Source organism: Macrobrachium rosenbergii, chromosome 41 (genome assembly GCF_040412425.1).
Source record: "Macrobrachium rosenbergii isolate ZJJX-2024 chromosome 41, ASM4041242v1, whole genome shotgun sequence".
In the NCBI taxonomy this organism is placed as follows: Eukaryota; Metazoa; Arthropoda; class Malacostraca; order Decapoda; family Palaemonidae; genus Macrobrachium; species Macrobrachium rosenbergii.
In genome coordinates this window covers 7,946,463-7,971,629 of record NC_089781.1, presented here as the reverse complement: position 1 = coordinate 7,971,629, position 25,167 = coordinate 7,946,463, and the positions used below count along the sequence as shown (strand labels likewise).

The 25,167-nt window shown below is 40.2% G+C and overlaps 2 protein-coding genes across 5 annotated transcripts in view; both read right to left on the bottom strand.

Annotated features, from left to right (window-relative positions):
- Positions 1-4,412, bottom strand: part of LOC136826605 (protein Loquacious-like) — a 121,817-nt gene extending 117,405 nt beyond the window's left edge. For 2 of the 4 annotated variants that reach the window (XM_067083842.1, XM_067083844.1), the window contains exon 1: positions 4,258-4,412. The gene's annotated coding sequence lies outside the window, so the exon portion shown is untranslated. Of the gene's footprint in view, positions 1-3,910; positions 4,097-4,257 lie in introns of those variants that run through there. The other 2 variants (XM_067083843.1, XM_067083845.1) reach the window with 1 other exon arrangement.
- A 4,241-nt stretch (positions 4,413-8,653) lies between these two features.
- Roc2 (Regulator of cullins 2) lies at positions 8,654-24,450 on the bottom strand. The gene is made up of 2 exons (XM_067083829.1): positions 24,008-24,450; positions 8,654-9,139 (listed from the first exon to the last, which is right to left on the bottom strand). The coding sequence occupies exons 1-2, from the start codon at positions 24,171-24,173 to the stop codon at positions 8,973-8,975; spliced, it is 333 nt and encodes a 110-aa protein (XP_066939930.1). The 5' UTR covers positions 24,174-24,450; the 3' UTR covers positions 8,654-8,972.
- Positions 24,451-25,167: the final 717 nt, after the last annotated feature.

Sequence of the window (25,167 nt, the reverse complement as noted above, 5' to 3'; positions counted from 1 at the left end):
GTGCAGCCAATAAATTTTCTTCAGGAACATTCAGTACTGCCAGATAAGTTAAATGAGAATTGCTCCTGAAGCACCATTCTCCTTTATCAAGAAATCACACACTTGTGGTATTGTCACCATTCTTTGAACTCTTCACAGAATGACAAAAGTGTAATTATCTTGTATGTTATTTTAAAGGTACTTTCTTTGAAGAATACAACCTGCATGGATACTAATTATGCTTGTAAAGCATTGGTTAAGATGGTCAAGAAAGTATTGGGACCACCATAATGTAATCTCTACATTTGATCAAAACCTAGAGTAGACTGGAGGATACTGTATTTTATTCAGAGGTGACTGAATACGCTTTTCCTAACTGAGAACCTATTGGTGGCCCAGGTGTTCTTGCCAAACAACAAGAGGAACCTGAAGCATAAATTCCAGAGAGGAAGTGATATTTGAGTGGTTGGGGAGACTGAGAGGAAATCTAAAAGATCTTTATTATTCCTCTTGTAGACCCACTGGCTTGTAAGCATGATGCTGCTACCTTAGTATTGTTAACTGAAAAATATATTAGGCCTAGGAGCATTACACATTATGAGTAATAAGTGGTCTGCCTAAAATTCCCCGATGTCTTTAGGTAATAATAACCGAAAACATTGTGGAGCCCCCTAATACACACATATGTACCTATTGTACACGAAATACTGAACACCTCTGCAGAGGGGTCAAAGACAAAAATAAGTAGCCGGCTAATCGACTGGAATATTTATGACAATATACATGAAGGTATCTTTCCATTATAAAGTTTTCAAAAGACCAACTGCTACACCATTGTTCTGCAGTAATAAGTCCACTCTACCCTCCTCTGTCTGAAATCCAGTGGCCATCAACATCAAGGAAAAACAAAGATAAGCCAGAAACCATTTATCCATGTGATACTTTTCCAATTTCTGATTCTAATTAAGATGAGCTTATTTTTAAATAACACTATGCACTAGGTTGACTAGGGGAAGGGAGAAGGTTCCAGGGGAGCAAAGTGGCGCCCTTGGTAAGACCCAGTGCTCTTGATCGAGCTAGGTTAGATGTGGTTAGATTAGTTTGCTGCCTAATTATCTATTTTAATTTACAGTGCCCTAGGTTTGGTCAGGTGGGGGTCCAGGAGAGCAGAGCCCTCCTCCCAAAACAGGTAAGGACTCTGCACTCCAGGTTAGGTTATGGCCCCACTATCTAATCTACAGTGCCATAGGCTTGGCTGGGGAGAGAAAAAGGGCAGAAACCCCTACAAGATAAGGATCTAATGCCCTTGGTTAAGTTAAATACATCATTGTATTTCACTTGCTTTGTATTTTCCCCACCCAAAAGCCCTGCTTTCCCATTGTGGCCCCCATTAATCGTACAATTTTAGCGAGGTTCCAGTATCTTTAAAACTCATTTACCGCTGAAATGAAGGTTGCTGATGTTCAAAGCATACATTACCAAAATGAAAATATCTTCAACTCCCGAATGCAGTTTTGGTCTAAAGTAAAACTTTTGTTCACAGGCGACTGAATATGCTTTCACTCAAGACCCTATTGATGTCCAGGGTATTATTGTTAAAACAGATTAATCACATTTATGTATGAGTAAATTTCATCCAAGAATGCCTCTAGTTATATTTGGGTGCTTAAAGGGGATTGAAAGGGAATCTGAAATGATTTCCGTTAAACTTCTCGTAGAGCTTTGGATTATAAACGTGATACTGTAACTTTATTGCCTTTAATTGTAAAATATATTAAACTGGCAGCATTATTGAGAGAAAGGTGGTCTGCTTAAAAGTCTGACCATACAATCTATCACCGAAATTTTACACACTAAATGGAGAGGTCACAAAATGGATAATGGATCAAGCAAATTGTAACAGATCATAATATTTCTGACAATACATATCAAGGAATCTTTATATTACCAAATTTTTAGAAGACCAGCTCCAGCATCATTTTCAGTTTTCTGTAAAAGAAAACTATTGAGATGACTTTATGTCTGTCCGTCCGCACTTTTTTTGTTCATCCTCAGATTTTAAAAACTACTGAGGCTAGAGGGCTGCAAATTGGTATGTTGACCATCCACCCCCCAAATCATCAAACATAGCAAACTGCAGCCCCTATCCTTAGCGGTTTTTTATTTTAAGGTTAAAGTTAGCCCCAATCATGTCTGGCAACGATATAGGTACCAACAAACAGGCCACCACTGGACCATGGCTGTAAGTTTCATGGGCCGTGGCTGAGAGTTTCATACATTATACCCTGTACAGAAAACTTGATTGCAAAGAAGAAACTTTGGCACATTTTTTACTTGTTTTTACCACAGCTAGTTGGCTCTACCCTCCTTAGACTCAGACATCCAGCTGCCTTCAACTTCAAAACTACATGAAAATGGGCAGTAGATGTTTACCCCGCTACTTTTGCACATTCTCATTCCAACTAACTTGAGGTTTATTGAACACTTTCAAAGTGAAACTAAGCACTAGGTCAAATGGGGTGGGGAGGTAGGTGGGGTAAAGCCACCTTGGCCAGGTAAGGACCCAGCATCCCAGGTTAGGTAAGGTTGTAACCGTATTTTGCAGTGCACTATGTTCGGTTGGGTTAGCTTAAGTTTGGTATGGGGTGGAGGTCCATGGGATGCAAAGTCCCTCAGTAAGTACCCTGCACCCTACCTTTGGTAAGGTAAGGTTGCATCTTGACCATTTATATTTTAATTCTGCAGTTGCCAACTGTGGTCCACAATAATTTTAGGATATAGGGGGGGTCTAGTACTAATGAGGCTAGCTAAGAACGAACATCAGATACATTGAAAACACCTACTTCTACACTGAAAGGCACCTTCAAAACTTTGGAATTCAATTACAGTTCAGAGTAAAACGTATTCACTTGTACAAGTATTTAGGCCTAAAAACTGGGACTCCTCTACTTGGAAATATCAATGTGCTTCTCTCATTGCAACTTGAATTTCCCTTCCAGGTCTATCTGTTCCATTCTTTTCCTTTTATAACCTCTACGTGGGATCTGCTAAAGTAAACAAGTTAAAATTGTGCTGGTTTCTTTGGCACAATCAAGTTTTCTGTACAGCATATAATGCTTTATGAAACTCTCAGCCACAGCCCATGAAACTTTCAGCCACAGCCCATGAAACTTTCAGCCACGGCCTGGCTGTGTTGTTGGCACACTAGTACAGCATATAATGCTGTATGAAACTCTCAGCCACGGCCTGGTGGTGGCCTGTATTGTTGGCACCTATAGCAGTGCCAGATGCACAATTATGGGTAACTTTAAATAAAATAAAAACTACTAAGGCTAGAAGGCTGCAATTTTATATGTTTGATGATTGGAAAGTGGATGATCAACATACCAATTTGCAGCCCTCTAGCCTCAGTAGTTTTTAAGATATGAGGGCGGACAGAAAAAGTGCAGACGGACAGACAAATAACCATCTCAACAGTTTTATTTTGCGGAAAACTAAAACTAGGAAAATATTCTTTTTAGTAGGCTGCGTTCATTTAGCTCAATCCCACCAGTTTTAATTTTGTCTCCTTCCAGTCTAGACAAACTGGACCAGTACTAGCCTACCTTCTTGGGGATGATTAGGCCAATTCATAATCGGAAGACGACAACCGTCAATTACTAGAAGGTTAACCAAAATTTACGTCCAAGGCCTGCTTGCCTAAGCTTGGCTGTAAAGATTAAACTAGCGCTGCTTCTTCTGAATACGGTTGCCTACACACACTCTCCCTACCGTGCTTAGGCCTACAGACTAATAGGTTTAGTCATTTTTTGACAATATAATCTTTCGATATCACATTTGACGAACTGAACACCTCGGTTATTAACGAGATTGGCATAAGGCATTTGAGACCGAGGTTGAACTTCGTTAAGCTACAATAAGCTATGCTTACCTATCATCAGTTTAAATATAATACAGACGACCAAAATGAAACCAAGGCCTCTAAAAACACCACCGGTTCCAAAAACAAATACTAAGGGTCAAAAACTTCAGTAGGCTGCACAACCTTCTATCATGCCGGCAAACTGTATCAACACAGCTGATAGAGAACATCGGCCACACAAAACATGCGTCTGCTGTCCATTGATCGCCACAACGCCAGTCTACATGAAATCTACTATTTTTATCGTAAATACGTCAAATCTAAAAAAAATCGCCCTTCCCTTTTACAGTCTCGACATTCATTCATAAAATTTAACATCGATAAACGGCCCAAGGCCACTATATACGTCTAAATACCTTCTAAATGAGCCGCCTTGAGAAGTTCGCCCCCTTCGCTTGTAAACTCCTGCCTCAGTGCGCCTGCGCAGGGTACGGTTTCAGGGCGCCAAGTTTAATGAACTGTCATTAACAAAATTGTGACCCACTTTTATCGCAGTTTACACATGATTATCAAATTGTTCCGTTCATATCAAAATAGTCAATGCTTGCGAAAAAATTAGAATTCTCTAAAAACAGAAGATATATTAGAGAAAATAATCAGCAGTGTACATTTAGAAAATGACCCATTCAACCGATAAAAGTTGTTAAAAATCTTAGATTTTTAACAACTTTTATCTGTGGTCATTTGATACCCATATTATGATAATGCCTACTTTTGTACTTCTAGACCACAACAACAACAACAACAACAACAGTAAAAACGTGTAAGATGGGATGACGGAGAGATGGAGCGCATTTGAGCCAGTTTCAAAAATAAATTAATTTCATATTACTGGCCTATAATCAGAGACCTCATTTGGTGCGAAATGTGGATGTTGATTGCCAACGGAGTAAATGAAATGAATAATTGATGCGGTATATGTGAACAAAAAACTGAAATGTTGATCTTTTTTTGGAAGAATGGAGGATGATTGGCGAAAAGATTATACAATTCAGAAGTGTTGTGAGGAGGACCTAGAAAGAAAAAGATCGATGGCTGAAAGAGGTGTTGGAAAATAGGCCACAGCATCTAAGAAGCGACCGCGTAAAAGACACTATAAACTAGAGAATAGTGCAGTGTGTATTTAGGGAAGGTGTTCGACACGTTGTTGGTGTGCAAATAATCTGACACTAAAATCTGCATGAATGTCGAATATTGCCCATGCCTTATTGATATAATGGTGAAAGTTACAAATGACGGTATTTCTGAATGCAGTACTTTCCTATATCTGAGAAAGTGGCTATGATTATTTGAAAGGTAAGCTTCATTATATAAAATTAGTTTTACACGGAACTGTTTCCACTCTAATCAGCTAGCTGAGTAGGCCCTGTCTCTATAAACTTTCAAAGTATCTTGCAAAATTGTTGTTACAGTTGTCAGGAACAATTTTAGACATCCATTTGAATAATTCATTATACTTAACTGGAAAATTTAAATGGCTTCACGATCAGTCCACCCGAATTGGATTTACGTCTTACAGGCGGCCAAGGACTTGAATTAACTGAATTGTCCAATTGTGATTGTATGGTAAGTCTATTTTTAATGAAAAATATTTATTCAAATGCCTGCACCATTTTTTAGTTATGTAGATGACATTTTGGCTATCCTACCTGAAGACGTATGTGTAAATAACCTATTAGAAAACTGAATTAAATCAACAAGTCCTGTCTATTAAATTCGTGCTAAAAGCAGAAAAGGGTGGCCGCTTGCCCTTTTTAAACATTGGTATCGGACGCTCACAATTTCGGTATAAATTCCGTATATACAGAAGACAACAAATGAGTTATTTTTCTGGGGATGATATTAATATAAGAATCTCTGTATTCTCTCCAATGTCTCTGGAAGTATTACGTGTTCTAAGTCCCGAATTCTTGGATAACGACCTATATAACAGGAAAATGAGTGGGGTCTTAATTTCTCCAGCTCATGCTTTGGAAACTTGCCACGACAAGGCTGTGAAGAAATTTCGCAATAAAAGTGACAGGAGGGAGGAATGATCTAGAACACACGTTTACCGTATTTCATCGGCTTTGAATCCTCCACTGTTGCAAATATTCAATGTTACTGATCTTTTTGAAAAGTGACACCATAAAAAAAATGCTTAAGAGAAGTTTTCCTCATCAGAGGAGCAACATATAATTGTTTATAAAATCCCATGTATGGACTAGGATTCATTTTATTTTGGGCCAGGTAAGTAAGGAATCAAATGTCAGGATAAATCAACCTGGCCATAGGGATAACGTTTTTTTTCACCTAAGTGAAAAACCACTTAGCATTAATTGGTCCTGATTCATCAACTGAAAAAGAGATGCCTCTAATTTTCCCACCTTGATTAATTTAACAGCTGTGGCTAAGGTAATTAGGATAATGCCTTTCTCTGCAAGTCTAACTGACGACTAACCTTGAAATTCCATGAATGGATGTGCCTCCAAGAGTTACTAGTTCATCTATGGAGATACTTTGAAGGAATGAATCATGAATGTGTCATTATTTTAATCTATTTTTAAACTGACCAGCACTGCTACTATTTAGTGGGTCAGCTGGTAGTCACTAACAATAGATTTCTGTAGTCTATTTTAGTTATACCTTTGAGTATTTTGAATGTTTGTCAAATGATCTCTCAATCGACGCTTTTCTATAGTACAAATGGGGTTCTCCTCACCTCTAATATCACAAGATGTCTGACTGCTAGTGTTAAGTTTGGCTGGTCTTGCCTGTATTGCTAATAATTTTCGCATATCCATACTAAGTGGGATCCAACTAATGCATTGTAAAAGGTTAGTATTGTAGTGTATTACATCCTTTATCCTCGTAGTAAATTGATGTTTAATGTATTTTAGTACTTCCTGAGCTTTCTGTTAGCTTCTGTAAATTGCTTTGAAGAAAATCAAGTGACTAGTGGTGATGACTCCTAAGCTTAGATCATACTGATGTACAGGACTGTACATTACCCGAGTTGAATGGCACTGGCTATTTTAATGACCATTCATCTAATTGCTCTGAGCCTTATTGCTTATTTTGCAAGTCAACCAGAAGTCTGAGTCACTTATATATATAGATAATAAAGAGCAAGGGACCAGGCACCAAACTCTGAAGCACATATAAATTTTTGCTAAAAGACTGGACATTCCATTGATGCAAGTCTTTCATAGTCAGTCTTCTAAAGTCTGTTACCTGGCTTACGATATAGACTCCTAACTCTGGACAGATATATGTTTTATGAATAGACTCATATATCATCACAAGATTATACATTAGTTGGGATGGTTGAAATTTTCCTTCACAAAAATGTCGACTTGACACCTGAAAAAACTTATACTATATCCATGGAAGGCAAATAATTTTATTCTTTTCATTAATGGGTTCCAGACACAAGTAGATAGCAATGAGTTTATGATCCAGCTCATGTTCATACAAATGCTTATTTGGTCAGGGATGATTATTCTAGGGTCACCCAGATATTGATACCTCTACATTTCACTCCATACATCTCTAGTGTTCAAAATTCTGTTCACCACTCTTCCAGACATTTCATAGGAATCTTCCTTCAATCATCTCTTCACTGGATCTTTGGACCTTGAAGGAGGCTCTGATCTAAGTTCCACAGAAAAACAGTTATGCCATAACAGTGGATTATTTTAACTGAAAGGAGTGAACTTAACTGTATCTTCAAAACTATGAAAGTTTTTTTATTTCTTTTACAGCAATATTTTTTCAATTAGATGAAAAATGGCGCAAAACAAACCTTACCCCTAAATCCTGCATATCACAATGAAAATCTATACACTGTGCAATACACAGAATTAACGTGAAAGATAAACTTCTCAGTACATTACTGCTCTAACAACTTAAATAACATCAATATGAGAAAAGAATGGGAGAAGTAGAGCATATTTCTCTTTTTATGAAGGAATAAAAGTTATCTATCTAACATTTGGCAACAATCTTAACCACATATAATTTTTCTTCCGGTTTTGTTTTTATGGTTATTTGTGTTTTCCACATTCTCTTCATGTCCTGTGTAGTTCCTGTACAAATCTGCATCTAGAAGTCTACTTCAACATCTTTGTTCAGCTACTTGCATATCTATTCCTTCTCCCAGTTGTTCATCTCCATTTCTCATAACAAGGTCAAGACTACTCATTCTCTGAGATCCATGTGGTATATTTTCCAGCTTCTAGTCACACATCTCAGCAACTTTTGCCTTGTAAAATGACATTCCCAATGATAACAGCGTATGGTAGCCCAATCTCTTTCAAAATCTCTATTTTCTTGACATGCCCATGTACCCACTGGAAAAATTTCAAGCCTAAGACAATCACAATATAATTTTGTTCCACTCCTTTGGGGATACTATTCCATGATTCAAAACTTCTTCTACTCAATCCACTTGTTACTACACTTTTTCTTATTTCCTTCTTGATATCACTTCATAATTCAGCATGTCATCAATGAAACACAAATGATTTACAGGGTACTTACTCCAAGGAGTCAGTATCTGCCTCAGCATGTTTATCATCCCTCTCAAGTAGGTATTGAATGTCTTGCCAAACCACATCTGCAGCACATCCGATTCTACTTCCTCCATTCAGGATGATATATAAAAAAAATAACAACAGTTATGAAACTAGAGTTCTTATTAGCTTTAGACTCTTTCTTTCAGCCTTCAGATTACATCTAAGGATTCTAAAATAGCTTGAATAACACTTCACATCCATACTAAAAACCTTTATTTGGTGTTGTATGATAAAAATTCTACAAAACAAATACTGAAATTACAACAATGACTGAGAAAAAGTCTATACAGTAATGTAACAGCAGAGTTTCTTGTAAGGGAATTTTGATAAAGTACTGAAAAAATTACTTAAAAACAATAACTAAACAATAATGTCCAATTAGCTAATCTAAAATATGAGAAAATTCAATATAGAGCATAAATTATGAAAGACAACTTAAAACACACATTTCATTCTATAAACCAATACATGTTTTGCACAAGGGAAGATAAAATTTTTTCTACATAATAAAAAAATTATTTTCCTACTCTCTGAACAGACCATTCTTGCTGACATAAAGGGCAACGATTATTCTGCTTCACCCACAGGCTCATACAGCAATTATGAAAAGAGTGATTACATTCTCCCCAAATAACAACGCAGTCATCTTGTTTATTTTCTCCTTGGCATCGTAGGCAAGCATCTGAAATGTAAAACAGCCAAAATGAAGGCGTGTGATTTTTAGTATTTAAAAAAAAAAATTCATTAAGACAATAATGAAGCACTGAAAATTACTGTTTGATTTATACCAATATATTTGCTGTACAGGAATCACTTACTTAAAGCCAAAGACAACACTTTCAGTCATAACTTGTTCTTACATGTGTACAGGACTGATTACAAAATAATTCTGTGCACTCAGGCTACAGTATTGAAACAAAGTTCAATCTACTGCAAGAATTTAATAATAAGCTCCGTACTGTCTCATTATGCATACTATATTACATTTAATATTTTTCTGAGAAGGAAACAATTACAGTAAGAAATGAAAACCATTCCTAATGATTTATGAATGTATTTTACATGTACAGCTGTATATATCTTTCAAATAACCTTAAAAGGTCACTAACCTAAAAGCCAAGCTTTTATATAAACAGCAATATAAGTAAGAAAAAATATCAAGTTTTAAAAGTGTCACCTCAACTTACTGGATTTAATTACTTATCACATAGGTCTGAGTCTAAAAAAGTTGACTCTCCACCTGGATATGTCATGTTCCCTGTCATATATGTGAGCAAGGGACCAATGGCTTCTGTAACCATCTAAACAACTTAGAATATGGATACAGTACTGACTTGATTATCAAGTCCTGCTCAGGTAAATACCTAAAAACTCCAATTGGACAGAGAGCTCACTCTTTCCCCCAGAGGTGGTAAGCGCTCCTGGGTGCTTGGAGCATGCACTGGTGTCAGGCTGTAGCTGGTGTTACGCAAGCTGGAAACCAGGTGAGTTAGGAATTCGGGAGCTGGACAGAGTTCCTGGAAGCCAAGGATGTCCATTATGCTTTAAGGGAGAAAGAATGGATCCAGGTCATGGATGGATCCTCGTTCTTGGCTAAATTCAAAGGAGAAACGAGGAAAACACATCTCTTGCTTCCTAGCTGGGCGTGAAAAGGGCTTGAGAGGTCGTTGAGGAGATGAAAGATCCAGGTCTCTGTGCTAAACCAGAGATAAGCGTAGATTGCTACCTCGAGAGATCCTAGATCTTCTCAGAAACAAGAAGGTAATCTGCAGCAGGGTCAGAGATGTCTTAAAAGAAGAGACGAAGAGTCCGAGACGCCAGCTTTGGAAGACGACCACTACGTCTGGGAGACAGAGGAAGAGGGTGACTTCTGAATCTTGTAACAGCCTCTGCAACACGTCTTGAAGACTCTTCGAAAGACAATCTGCCAGACAGTCCGGCGCCTGTCTGGGCAAGAGTGGATCAGCCTTTGTAGTATCTCTGAAGCTAGGTTATCTGAGAAGACACAGTTTGGGGGAAAGATCTTGAAGAGTCCACCAACAACTGTAGCAGGTTCACATTACCAGTGCCAGAACGGGCTAAGAGTGTAACTGGAAACTGAGCCTGAGAGTGTCTAGCGCTTCCTCGATCATGCTGAAGGTTCCTTGAAGAGGCTTGGCTTGCTTCATACAGTAATTAGATCCTGACAACTCAGGAAATTGAAAGGCCATGATGGGAAGGACAAACTTCTGATGGCCATGTATGCTTTAAGCTCTCCAAAGTATAAGTGAAGGTTCTGTTCTTCTTGGGGACTGAGTCCTGGACATCTTCCCGGTTCCTCAAGTGGGCTCCTTTGACCTACATCTGAGGTGCTGAGAAAAAGACCAAAACTAGGCTCAGCAGAAGAAGGAATTCCCTGGCACAACTCATGTTCGGGCAGCCACCACTGAAGGTCCAACTAAAGAAACCTGGGCTAAGAAACAACACGGAGGTGTCTGACTATGTTTCCCTGTCCTGGTAAAGGATACTGTCCAGAGCCTTCAGGACCTTTTCTTCAAAAGTAATGAAGAGGTCAGTCAACATGTAAAGACTGAAGTTATGCCCAGACAAAAAGCAAAGTCAAATGCAGGAAGAGCTAGGAATTGGGAGAGGTCGAAGCACAGACTTCCGACTGGGGAGTCCTGTCTGGAAAGATGTAACTAAAAAACTCTATGGAGTTCAGACGGGTATCTGGAAGAATGCTCCCTGCATATCCGAGGTCCTATCCAATCGTCCTGGAGAATGGGTGAAAAAACTGTCTGGATCGTCTCCCTCTTGACCTTCATTTACTGTCTAAGAGACAGCAGCTCATCATCAGGATCTGAGTACAAGAAATAGTGTACAGCGCTCCGAAACTAGTGTCAGAATGGCGTCATTTGGGAGCAATGGCCCATTGCATCTGCAGGAATCTCACAGTAGAAGAGAGCACCAGAGATCTCCTTCTAGAGAATACAAAACAAGAGCGGAAAAAATTCTAAAACCATAACTGTCCAAGTCCATACATGACAGGGCACGAAAACAATCCAAGGTGCTGAGCCTCTGGCACTGGGTGGTCTGACACTGGACACTTGGACACTGGACTTTCAGTGGACAGTGTAACAGGTCCAACAAATTACTAAGCTGGCGCTGAATGGTCTCCAACGAAGCACAGGAGTGGGTGAAACCGATGTAGAAAAGCAAAGAAGTAGCGGCACTCAGAAGATGGGCAGCTTGGACACTAGGTGCTTCGACACAGAACACTTGGACACTATACGTTCGGAAACTTGGTGCTAGGACAACTTGGATGAGGAATGGCTCTCTATCACCGAAGTGTCATGCACAACTCACTTGGGACTGGAAGATGGGCGCTCAAACACTGGGGGCTTTGACACAGAACACTTGGACACTGTACGTTCAGAAACTGGCTGCTCGGCTGCAGGGTGCTCTGACAACTTGGATGAGGAATGCCACATCAAAGACTGGCTCTCTGTCACCAAAGTGTCATGCACAACTTGCTTGGGACTGGAAGATGGGCGCTCAGACACTGGGTGCTTCGACACAGAACACTTGGACACTCTATATTCCGACATTGGGCGTTCGGAAACTGTGCGCTCAGAAGTTTGGCACTCGGAAGATGGGAGCTTGGAACTTGGGAGCTGGGAACTTGGGAGCTGGGAACTTGGGCACTCGAATTCCGTCCAGATTCAGAGAGCAATGATGACAAATACTGGCACACCAAAACTGGGAGATATATCTTTTCAATGACTGAGATAAATCCTAAAAGCGCCATCGGCGCCACTATTCTGTACTGTACTGGGATCCATAACTATCCATACTGGGATCAAGAAAGTGTCAATGGAGCCTCCTGTTCACAATGGGATCCATAACCCGAAAAATGCCATTGGCAACACTATGGTCAAACAAGCATATCTTTATGGATGCTTTTTCAATGGCTGTCCGTCAAGACCTGAAGACAACAGGCTTGGCAAAACCCTTCCGGACTCCCATGGACCGACAGTATGCTTCCTTCCAGGTTTGGGGAGTCTGACAGGGACTGGGTTTAGGAGATCTGATAGGGCCGATACCCACCTCCTCCACTACACATCCATCAAGATGCCTTTCCAGTGGCTGTCTGCCGATACCCAGGACCACAACAGGCTCGACTGAGGGGGCGACTACCCGTATGGAACCACCCGACCACCCTTGGACTTCCAGTTTGCCTCCTCCCAGGAATTGTGCAGAGTTTGACAGGGACCTTCTGTTTAGGAGCATCGAGGAATGAGTAGCCACCTCCTCCACTGCAATAGACTTCACTATAACAAGGTTAACATCTGTTAACCAAGACACAAGACTGGCAGAGGTATGGATAGGAAGCAAGGGAGACAAGTGCAGGAGCAAGTGGCAAGAGGCTAGTAGAAGGAGAGAATTGGCGCCAGGGTGCCAGCGCTGGGGCCAAGCACATGAGAGAGGGTGCTGGGGGCGAAGCTGGCGCCCAAGATCGGTGCCAGCAAGCTAGTAGCTTCTAGCGTGAGCTGGTTCTCGGCTGTCAAGAATGTCTACTTATAGCAGCCAACAAAACCCCCAATTCTCTCCTTACTACTTTCTGCCTTAATGCTTTCAGTTCTGCAACGGAAAGTGCGTGAGCTGGTTCTTAGCTGTTGAGAATGTCTACTTGTAGCAGCCAACAAAACCCCCAATTCTTTCCTTACTACTTTCTGCCTTACTTTCAGTTCTGCAAAGGAAAGTGTAAAGGTTAAGTAAAAAAATTTATTTACTGGAGACTTACAGGAAGCATAAGTCGAGTAAATAAATCATAATTGCAAAAGTTACAGACCTAATGAAATGAAAAAATAATGGAAAGTTGTAATACAGCATCGGAAAATTACTTTAAGGCAAAACCATTATCGGTGTCTTGCCAGTAGCCTATGGTCGGAAAACAATTCATGAATTGCAAAAGTTAATGCCTAATGAAAAGGCGTAACATACACTGATTACTTTATTCGTATAATGGAATGCCGTAACATCCAAGAATTAAAGGCAAAACTATTATCGATGGCTCGCTAGTAGTTTAAGGCCATAAAACAATTCATAAATTGCAAAGGTTCTGGGTAATGAAAAGGCCTAGCATAAACCAATTACTCTTATAATAGATTGTCGTGACATTCGAGAATTACTTTTAAAACAAAACTATTATCGGCGTCTCGCTAGTAGTTTATAGCAGGAAAACAATTCATAAATTGCCAAAGTTATGGTCGAATGAAAAGTCTTAACATACAACAGTATACTTTTATACCAGAATGTCATAACATCCGAGAATTACTTTTAAGGCAAAACTATTATCGGCGCCGCCACCAGAAGCCTAACCACTAAACAAATCATAAATGCAAATGGCATCGTTTACCAGCGGCTCATTGATGACTCAAATAAGAAAAACTCATCCTGAAAGATTTCAGCTTGAAGGCTATAATATACGCATTCCGATGACTGATTTAAAGAATCCTCCATCGGCATCTGGTAAAATAACCAGAAAATAATAAATAAAGCTGCCGCCAGACCAGGTGTTTCACCACAGACGGCAGGAAACGAGTGAGGACTGTCTGCTAGGTCATTCCAATATTCCGTTAGTGGGATGGGCTGATCACCTACACAAACTATATTGAAGCGCTACCTGCGAAATTTTGAATCTAAGCTGCAGTTCGAGTGGAAATATAGCTATGTAATTTCTTGGAAAGTTACTTATATAAAATAATGTGTCCTGATGATAGCTTCACCACCGGCCCAACCCTTTGCCAAAATGAATAGTGGAGGGTGTTACACCTTACCTGCACCTTACATGATTCCAGCAATTGCTGCCTCATGGAGAGAAAGAAGAGCCTGGATGGCTAAACAACCTCAGGCCTTCACCAGGTGTCCAAGGTAAAATGAGGGTAAATCTTGCACTGCCAGACACCTGCCATCATTATGTGAAAAGGAAAAATCCCTTTAAAGGCTAGTCTTGGCTAGTGTTGTGATTTGGTGATGCTTAGCACCTGATCTAGTGAACATGACAAACAGAACAATGCCCCTGGCTTTGTGAGCCATCCCACAGGGTAAAAAGTTGTTCCCCTCACCAGATGACTTGTATGTCAGCTTGATGATCAGCTGAAGCAAAAAGGATATGTTATTCTTGGATGCTTCCTTCTTGTGCCTAATAGTACTATGAAAAAATGTCAACATTTGGTCCTAACTTGTCAAGTGGTGCACAGGTAGTACCATAAAACCCACACTGGACATAACAATATCCCATCTCACTTATCAACTACACTGTTTCACAGCAGTGGGATCAAGAAAGACAAATAACTCTTGTCAGGAATTGAGAGGAACTGAGATTTTGCAACAAACTCAGGAATCAATCCAACCAAGTGACAGATCAAGTAGGACTATGATATTAATCTACTCTCTTCACCATTGCTAAGGCTAGCTAGGTCTTAAATGTGAAATATCTGTCTGTAGCCTCCCTCATGGGCTCTTACAATGACTGATGTGGCTACAGAGGACTAGAGTTATATTTCACTCTGGAGGCCTGAGTTTGTAAGGCAGGCAAGACTGTTCAAAGTTCACAGAGAGTGTGGTAACCTCTACTGAGGCAGGGAGATCCAAGCCCTTAATCCATAACACTTGGGAAAGGGCTGAGCAGCTCATCTCAGCACAGGTAGGCTAAACTAGAATCTCCACAATCAGCTGAATAATGTTCTAACTGGGAAGATAACCCTCTGATGACACCAAACACAGAAGATGGCCCATCTTGAGATGTAGACACCTGTTATTGACCTCCTGACGGTACCTACATCACCCATTTAATGCTGTGATAAAAGCCGCTTTCACCCAGATGCTAGACAGTCTCCAGCCATGAATTGTGAACTCTTCATAAACTGGTGGTACCTCAGCAGATGTGGGCTATTGGGGTAGCTCTCTTGACAATTTGACCAAGATGATCCAGCATATTGGGATACCAGGATCATTTTGAAACTGGGAGTAACTAACAATTGATTGATCAGTTGACAGATCTGTTAAATGTTGGAAAAACTAAAGAATTCCAAAGGATGTTGGATGGTGTCTTCCAAAACAGCCCAGGAGTCTGAAAATGGTAAACAGCACACTGGAAGCTTCCTATTTAGCTATGTGGTAAACACGATGATTAGTGGGGTCCCCCAAAGCTTGAACAGCTTTTCTGCTAAGTGTGAGTGTAGAGACCTCTGTATCCCACTGACCTGCACTAAGACTGGTGATTGGTAAATACATTTCCTGGGCACAGGATGCATGTAAGCAATAACTCTAGGGTGTGGTAAACCATCCATTTACACACCTGCTTTGCTAACCTGAAGAGGGACAGATAGAGAGTAACCCCTTTCTTGGTGACACTGAAAATTACAGTTGGAGTTGTCGCTCATATCATCAACATGACAGTGTCATATCATCCGATCCTGGATGTTTGCTGTGCCATTAAGCACTGTCAACCTCTAGAATATTGATGTACAGATGAGAATCTTCTCAAGTCCACACAACCAAGATGAACAAATCACTCAGGTGTGCACCTGACTCCTCTTTTGATGCATCCAAGGTCAGAAGCATCTTTATATGGGGGGGAGTTCAGCAGAACCTGCACAAGGAGGTTCTGTCATCTAAACACTTTGTCTGCTGTTTAGGTGGGAGGTCAGACTTCTCCCAGATTATCATGATTCCCAGAATTCAACAAAAGAAATCAATCATGTAAATCCCAAATCTACAGCAACTGTATCTGGGAGAATGCCAGTATCAGTCAATCACTGAGATAATGTAACTGCAGTTCCTGAGCAAATGAAAAGAACACCTCTGGAGCAGCCAATGGTCTGAAGCAAAGCACTTTGAACTGATAAGATTGTTCTGTTGCAAACAAAGTGGAGGTACTTACTAGCCTTGACAGTTGGGTATCTGGAAATTCTCATCCTTCATATCTATCAAAAGCATAAAGCTGTCCTCTCTGACACAAGCTAACAAGTAACATGGGGGTTTCCATTATTAACAGAATTTGGTGAATTGGTGAAGTAACTCATTCCGAGGGGAGAGACTGATGAACAGCCTACAGTTCCTGGTCCATCAGAGACAGCAGACTGGGAAGAACTTGGCATGGAGCCAATGAAGTGCTACCAAGCCCTCTGAGTGCCAGTGTAAATAACACTTAACTGATCACTCAGCTTATCAGGCTGAATGGAGGTAAGATGTAAAAGTCCATGTTGTCCCAGGTTTCTCCCAAAGAGACCCAGGGATCTGGCACCAAAGAACAGAACACTGTGAGTTTTCTGTTAGCTGTGTAGCAAACACATTGATAACTGGTGTTCCTTATAGCTCAAACAACCTTTCTGCCGTGCAAAGGGTGTAAGGACTACTCTGTCGCCACTACCTGCCCCTAGCAGTTGAGCTGTTCTGACAAACTTTCTTCCTGCACAGAGGGTACCTAGCTATCAGCTAGATGGCATGGTGAATCACCCATTGTTGGTGTATGCCACTACAGTCATGCTGTCACTCATCAACATTACAGGTGACCCACTGCACTTCTTGGAATGTTTGCATGACTCTTAGCACAGATTGTATTTCCAAATCTCTCATATTTCCTCTGTCTATACACCTGAAACATACATGCCACTCAAGTGTGTGTCCCACCTCCTTAATATATCCAAAAACAGAAGCATCTCCATAGAAGGAAAGTTTGCGGGAACTCCCATAAGGAGGTTCCTGTCTTCCAGCCAATAAACAAGATCCTCCCTGATAATGGGATATTGTTTGAGGCCAACCAATGTCATTTTAGCTGCCAATGAATGAACAGGGGTGGAGTTGCTCATGCAAGACGAGCTTCTCAAGAGATGACAGTTGACTGAGGATAACCTTCCAGGCTGAGCTGGTTGCAACAGGAATTGTGCTAAAAGCTGCCTTAGCCTGCTGACATGAGAGTTCAAAGGAATGACAGAATATGATAAAGCAATCTCTCTTCCAAAGCAACTGTGCCTCTGAAGATGCCAGAACTAGGCAATAATCCATATAATACATCATGCACATACCTTGCAAACATGCCCAAGCCAACACCCGCATGAACAGCTGAGGGGTTGTTGCCAATAAATTTTTCTGTTGCAGACAAAACAGAGATACCTTCAGGAGGAGTACTAATGGATGGGCACTTGAAAATATTGCAAATGTCCTTCAGTTACACCAAAAGCAAGAGGTCTCCCTCTCTGATGGAATCCTATGTGTACCCTGTTGTTTCTATTTTAACTGGGCCTGAATGAAAAACTTGTTCAACAAAGAGAGATTGATAACTGACCTGTAGCCACAAGACACCATTTGCACTAAGAACAAGCAACTATAAAACCTTTGAGACTGGCTGACAATAACTTCTAGTGCAGTCTTCTTGGCTAACAGAGACAGAGCTTCTATGGATCCAAGATGGTAAGACAGATACAGCAACTGAACAATGAAATGTTGGGGGGGGGGCATTGGGACTTAGGGTACTCTGTAACCATCTGAAAGTACTCTGTAACCATCTGAAAGACACAGACTGTGCAAGGCTCCACATCCTGTTTCTGCCACACTGTCCAAAAGTATGACAGGGATCTCCCTCCTACCTTTTCTCCTTGTCCCAGTCTCCTGGATGGAAGGTACTCCTGATACTTTAAACAGGTTTGGCCAACCCCAAAGGCTTCGCTACAGATGCCTTCATTGCCCTCGAGGGCTTCAAGGAAACCACAGTGTGTATGCATTTCTCCTTCACCAGCTCCCTTGCCTTACCCTTCAGAATGAGTAAGAAAGTTCCCAGAAATGAATTGTTCCATTACAGAACACTATTCTCAGTCCACAATTGTCTTGCAAAAGAGAATACACCTTGTTGTCTTCTCCCTAGAAAAAGTTAACCCAAAGGTTGGTGCTCTGATGTGAGAGGAAAGTCAACACCTTTCCTCCTAACACCAGCATCTTCCTGAACTTCACCTTTTCATCCTCGGATGAAACACTAGCGACAGCAAAGTTAACAAGCATGTTCAGTGATAAGTTGAGCCCTGATGTTGTCTGGAAGGAGACCATGGCTCCTGAATCCTCTGCCAAGAAGGCATGGAGAATTTTCTCTAGCATGTCAATGGCGGGGGAAGGAGTTTGCTCGATCTGCTTGACAGCAGGGAATTGAGTGGACTATGGGACTTAGGCCATAGGCCAAGCACTGGGCTTGACAGAAGGGAACCTTCTGATCCACAGAACAGACTGTTAACCTGATCTAAGACACCATGAGCAAGCAGCAACCACAGCAGTCAAGAACGACTGATCCCCCTTTTGCGTGAACCCTAGAGTATGCTCTATTAATGATATAGGCCTGACAAAGTGATAGTGGTTACTTCCCCGAGATCATTTAGCTCACAATTAACCAAACAATCTTTCTGTTTGTTCCAGCTCTGCCTGAAAGGGATCTGAAAAAGTGCCTTCAGGTCCTGACTTCCCAAAGCAGGAGTTGGAACCTCTCCTGAAAGACAGGATGACACACCACTCTGCCCTGGTGAGCACCCTTAGACCAAGGACACAAACAACCAGACCTAGTGGTACTCACTGCTGAGTAATTACCTGAAGTTGACTCAAAACCACTCAAAATCATGGTCCACTTCCTCATAGACCTAAACATAATCAGACAAAACAGACCCAGAAGCTACAGCTATGCACTCCAGTGTGCTATCATGTATGTGCGTATTGGGAATCTTAGACAAATATTGAGCACCTCAAGTATCCAAGTGTCTGCATGATTGCATGGTAACAGTTTCTCATGATATGTTATTATGCAGTGACATCCTACATATAAACCCCTTGCATGTGCACAATCAAGGGATCATGTATACATACAACGGGGTTCTAGACACACCAGACACCACCCAGTGGTTTGCATGATCATGCCCATACAGGTCAAAAGGATACCCAGCTGTTTTCGTACAGGAGTAACCTGTCACCTGGGTCTTCTCTCTGCATGCACACGATCCGTGAATCACACATGCTGAGCAAGACTTCCCCGCACACCTCAACAGAAGTGTGAACAGGGGAGGAGTCTGAGACAGTCCTTGCATTTCGGAAAGAGTGGTTCTTGAGCATGCTCAAGGAACCAAGTCAACCCTAACTATGGAAGATGTCCCACTTGAAGGTGAGTGAATGCCATTAATATCCCAATTAGAAGAAACGCGCTCAATTGAAGTCTGACAGAACTTGGGGGAGGGTTTCCAAAACCTCTTCATTTTCTTTCCATAGAAGGATGAAGCAGAAGAAGATGAGGAAGAAGAGCTCTACAACAACAACAACGAGGAGGATGATATGTGCTTGAGAATTTTTGTCTTACTCTGTCCATAAGTCTTACTCTCCTCAGCTACAGCTGAGGCACGAAGTAGCATTCGGCACTTCTCAGCCGAAGTATGAAATGGGGGTCTGGGACAGTCCTTGCTTCTCAGAAGTAAATGAGAAACAATGGTTCATGAGCACACTCAAACCCTGGGTAAACCCTACCAACAGCAGTCGCCCTGCCCCCCACGGGTGAACAATTACTGTTGCCAACCCACATAGAAGGAAAGCATCTGATCAAAGTGCTTGACATAACTTCTTGTGGGAGCACTTCCAAGACCTCTTCTGATGATGGTGATGAAAGGAAGAACAAGCAATGATGAGGGAGATGATACACTCTTGCATTTCTTCTTACTCCATTCACAAGTTGTACTTAAGGAAAAAGAAGCAAACAATGATGAGGGAGACGATATACTCTTGTATTTCTTCACCTTACTCCATTCACAAGTTGCACTCTTCTCAGGAAGCAGTGTCAGAAGAGTACAGCCTGTGTTCATTACAGTACCAAACATGAAGACCTTGGCTGGCACTGTTGGAGAAAGTGGGGTGGTTGCCTACCCCACAAGTGTAACCCACTCACAATAGCAGAAGAGAGAGCGAGAGAGAAAGAGAGGAGCCTAAAACACTTAGCAATACTGAGGGTGAAGTAGCCTCATCACCTTTGAAGACCCTGACAAAAATCTTTTGGCCTTCCATTGTTCTGCTGAACCTCTCCACTGCAAAGAAAACCCACCAACACACTCCTAGCATCAATTCAGTAAAAAACTGGTTACACTAACAAGGCCATTAAGCAGGTAAACACCAATTTATTTCCTTTAAACCTTTCCTTGTACGCTTTCCTCAATCAAGTTTATGTTGAACTAAAAGTACAAACACTGTACATATAATAAAAATGATGACATGACAGGAGTTTCAACCTGGCAGTCACCTGTAGCACAAGATGTCTTCACTCAATGGCAACCTTTCATTACAGTATGGACGGCATGTGGGGGTCTCTCCCTAATCACCCCCCCGCCACCAGTTAATTACCTTGTTACCATGTTTTAACAACCAATTCTAGTTCACAGTGAGGAATACTCTAACATAAAAGGCAATAGTTTGTACTCCTGTAAGAACAACCACATTTGTCAACTGAACTGAATGGGAGAACAAATTTATATCTTCACACTGATCAGCTGATAGGCCTAATCAAGTCTGTTTTCTACATATGATCTCAGAATTTGGATAGACAGCTTTATTACAAGGAAAACAAAAGGGAGAGTTATTTTGCAGTCAGTTCAACAGAACTTAATGTATGGAGTATAATTTCCACACAATTCAGAGGCTTCTTCCGGCAAACACAATGAAGTGTGTAAATAATAATCACAACAAAGCTTTTGGATAACTTAAAGGTTGCAAGAACCAAGGTCCAATCACATCTGTATTAGTGATTGGTTAAATATCTAGCGACTCAAGGCATCCCCCTATCATCCTGATTTTCACAAACCCCCTGCCACACACACACACACACAATGCTTCCTGTGGTATGTATTCATGAGATTTATGAACTTAGAAAAATCTTGATCTCTTTCAAAAATTCTCCTTGCTAAATAAAAGTGAGATGACTTAAAATTAAAAAAAAAAAAAAAAAAAGGTACAGGTTGACCATCACTAATCCGGCAATCAGTAGTCCGGAACAATCAGTAATCCGGCACAAATTTCAGCTAGAGTAATTTCCAATGTTTCTGCATTAATTTTCAAATTTCCGGTCGCTGCGCTTAACTCGCTCCGGCGCTTCGATTTCGTGGCGCAGTGTGCTGCATCAACAAACTGGTAGCCTAGCCTACATTATACTGAACTCTATTCACATATTAACAGTATTATACAAACATCAACATAACAAATGTGCATCTTTTTCATGGATCTTTTAAAAAGTTATGCTTTACTACAGTGTTTCCAATTGTATTATAAATTGCGATCAATGTTTTGTTTTGGGAATCGGTATCGCAGTGTTTATTTCTTGCTTCTAGTTAGCGTAAATTAATATGGATACTTTATTTATTTGGGGTGAGGATATTTTTCGTTATACAAAGTGTTAAGTGTTTTTAAGTCGAAATATAACTTAAATGTCTCATTGTGAAACTCGTTAATATATGACGTTCTCGGGAATCGCGGCTAGCTGTTTTGGGGGAATGTTTGTTTTGTGTGAAATAAATCAAGATTCCGTTCGCTATTTTCTCTTGATTTCATCATGATACGAGCTTTACGTATTTATCTTTTATCGGCGTGTTTTCACGCCGATAAAAGATTTTAGTAATTTGTATTCTTTCAAGCCCAGTAGTTTTGATTAAAATACATTCTCTCCAGTTTTATTTACGGTCGAGTTTCATCCATGTTGCCGATGCATGATAACTTATAGTCATTGGCAGCTTTAACATTGTTTTCTCAGCTTCAGCCACAACTTGCAGCTTAAAGTTACTGTAGCAGTATATTTCCCTGCTGATCTTTTCTCCAAATAAGGGTATAGTGTAAAAAATATATCAGTCCTATTGTACAGTACTTAATGTCATTTGTAACATAACTAGAGTAATTGTGTATTACCGTACGATGGTTGAAATACAAGCACAACAGCTGTTATCCGATACGATTATTAGCAAAACAACAGTTTCCTGTTCGGTTGTTTATGGCTGTACGCATTTACGCAAGAGTATAACATTACTAACAATACTTTTATCATTCTCTTTTACTTTTTTAAGTAGCAGATGGAATAAAGAGATGGAGGAAAAGAAGTTGCTCTATTGTAAGTTGGTCTCTCTCGCTGCCTGCGCCTGCATGAAATCTAAAAATATTTTTTCCTATATATTTTCGTATCGGTATTAATTATTGCTAACCCCATCGTAAACTCAAAATATCATATGTCGAATTATCGTAACTCGAGTACTACCTGTATTTGATAACTGTCTTTTCTTTATTAACCAACTTGTACTGATTTATGGGATACTTCAATTCTAAGATGAGGTGCTTAGCTACTGGGTTTCGTGTATTCTAGCCTAATAAATGGCTAATCCGGCACCCTCCAGGTCCCAATGATGCTGGATTAGTGATGGTCAACCTGTAGTATGCAAAGTAGGGAGACAAGGGCAGGTGTTGGTAATTTCGCCTCCTTGCGAAAACTTACCTGGTTAACTCCCTCCAATTTGCTATACCACATGTCAAAATGGAAATTTGGTAGAACTAGCCTAAGCAATAGCTCTGCATGGGGTATTACTTTGGAAATTGACTTTTCCTATAGTATTTTGATTGCTTATCAAGAATTTACCGTTATTTTTTGTTGATCAACTGTAATTATACTGTAATTAACCTCATAAGTTATATGTTGGTCAACCTGGAATGCTATTGCGCATGAACAGTGTTATAGGGGAGCTTTTCGTAAAATGTGGAGCTTCCTTCAACGGTGGGTCTAGGGCTTAACATACTGCTCCCCAATGACTTGTGCATGCACGGAACCATTCCATAATAACAACATAGCAGTCCAGTCTATTTCCCAATACCTTGCCAAACCCTGCAATCCTAAAGGGTACCAAACCATGGGTAGATATGAGGTTAATAATAATTGACCAACAATAATCACCATCACCTCCTTCATCAGCAACACTAGGCCTAAACGTATAGGAAAAATCAATTTCCAAGGAAATAGTTTGTGCGGAGCTGCTGCTTATATTTACTAGAAATTTAGCCTCACCAATCGTTTTTGCATGAAAAGTAACTTTTTCTAAGCGCCCAGAATGTGATAAGTGTACTGGGGGGGGGGTGTTTCAGAGAGGGAAAATCATGGTCCAAGCCAGGTCACGGTAGGCTATGGCACTTTAAGTTAGGTTACACCCAGGGACAATGCTCTAGGCTAGAAAAGATTAGCCTAGGTTCAGATTGATTGATTAATGCCAGTGGCAGACCACATATCCAAAAGGAAATTTAGTCCCACCAATCTGTTTCTGATATTCAGTTACTTGGGGGGGGGGGGACAGGGTTTCCACAATTGGATTGCTTAAAAAAAAATTTTTCAACTGTTTAGGCCTCTACCATTCCTATCCCTTGACCCGTTTTACATCCCTCACACAAACCATAACACAAAACCACCCGGTATTTTGTCAACTATCAGAGTTACGAGAGCAGTTAGCCTACGATGCATTATCATACTCACCCATAACTTGAACTCTACAAATGGCACAAGTGTCGCACTCTACATCCCAGCTCCACATAGCTACTGCATTCCATTTCTTTAAAGTGAACATCTTGTCCGGTTTCTGCGCGTCACTAGTTATATTTTCTTGTTCACCATCATTTATTTCTACATCGTTATTATTCATGATGGCGGCTATATCAAATGGAAATGCGCAAAAGTTTCAAGTCCTTCACTTGGTGTAATCGTATTTCGCTTGGCAACTTTCTGGCCTTTAGTTGGAGTTCGACTTACAAGTTATCAAGTAGTAACCAGCATACCAACTATCGCAATCAGTTTCTTGATTCGTATGACTATTGCATATAAAGAGAACACAAATCTCATAAAAATACATATCAAAAGCAATATTACTTATCTCGTTTACATACAAGAGGCAAATAAGAATGTCACTGTTGACAGTATACTTCGAAGTGGTTGTTCCATATTTTGATTTTTGCTATATTCTATTGCTAGTTTCAAGCCGCTTTGTTTACATTTTCTTCTTCTATGGCAATTCTTCCTTCGACTTTAAGAAAATATTTCAACTACGTTCTTGTTTTACTTATCAGAATGATCACATAAAATCTTATTTTTTATCTTATATATTTCATCACTTATTATTATCCTTCTATATGAGAGAAAATCTTTGTAATATATGTGAAACAACTGCTTTAAAGTTTATGGAGTTGGTCTAATGCTGCGTCATAAAAGTGTCTGTATGAAACACAATGAACTTCAAACAACCAGCTGACGGAACGAAGGAGTTGGTTCTGGATAAAGTATGTAATCTAAGATCATAGAGTATTTAAACACCCAAAAATAAAAAGACACTTTATCTTTAGCAAAATTTGTCCGTCTTAGACATGACATTATGTAAACGTCAAGGCTGAAGTTGAGATTATGTATTGAGATTTGCGGTTTACCCTAATTCAAAAAATCCACATGTAATGGCTTTAGCAACGTCGCATTTTAAATGCTGTTCATTACAATCAACAATAAGGATTTAAGAAATATTCAAAATGTGCTTAGCAATGGTAATCGGTGTTTCTGAATACTTTTATCTATCTATCTATCTATCTATCTATCTATCTATCTATCTATCTATCTATCTATCTATCTATCTATCTATCTATCTATATATA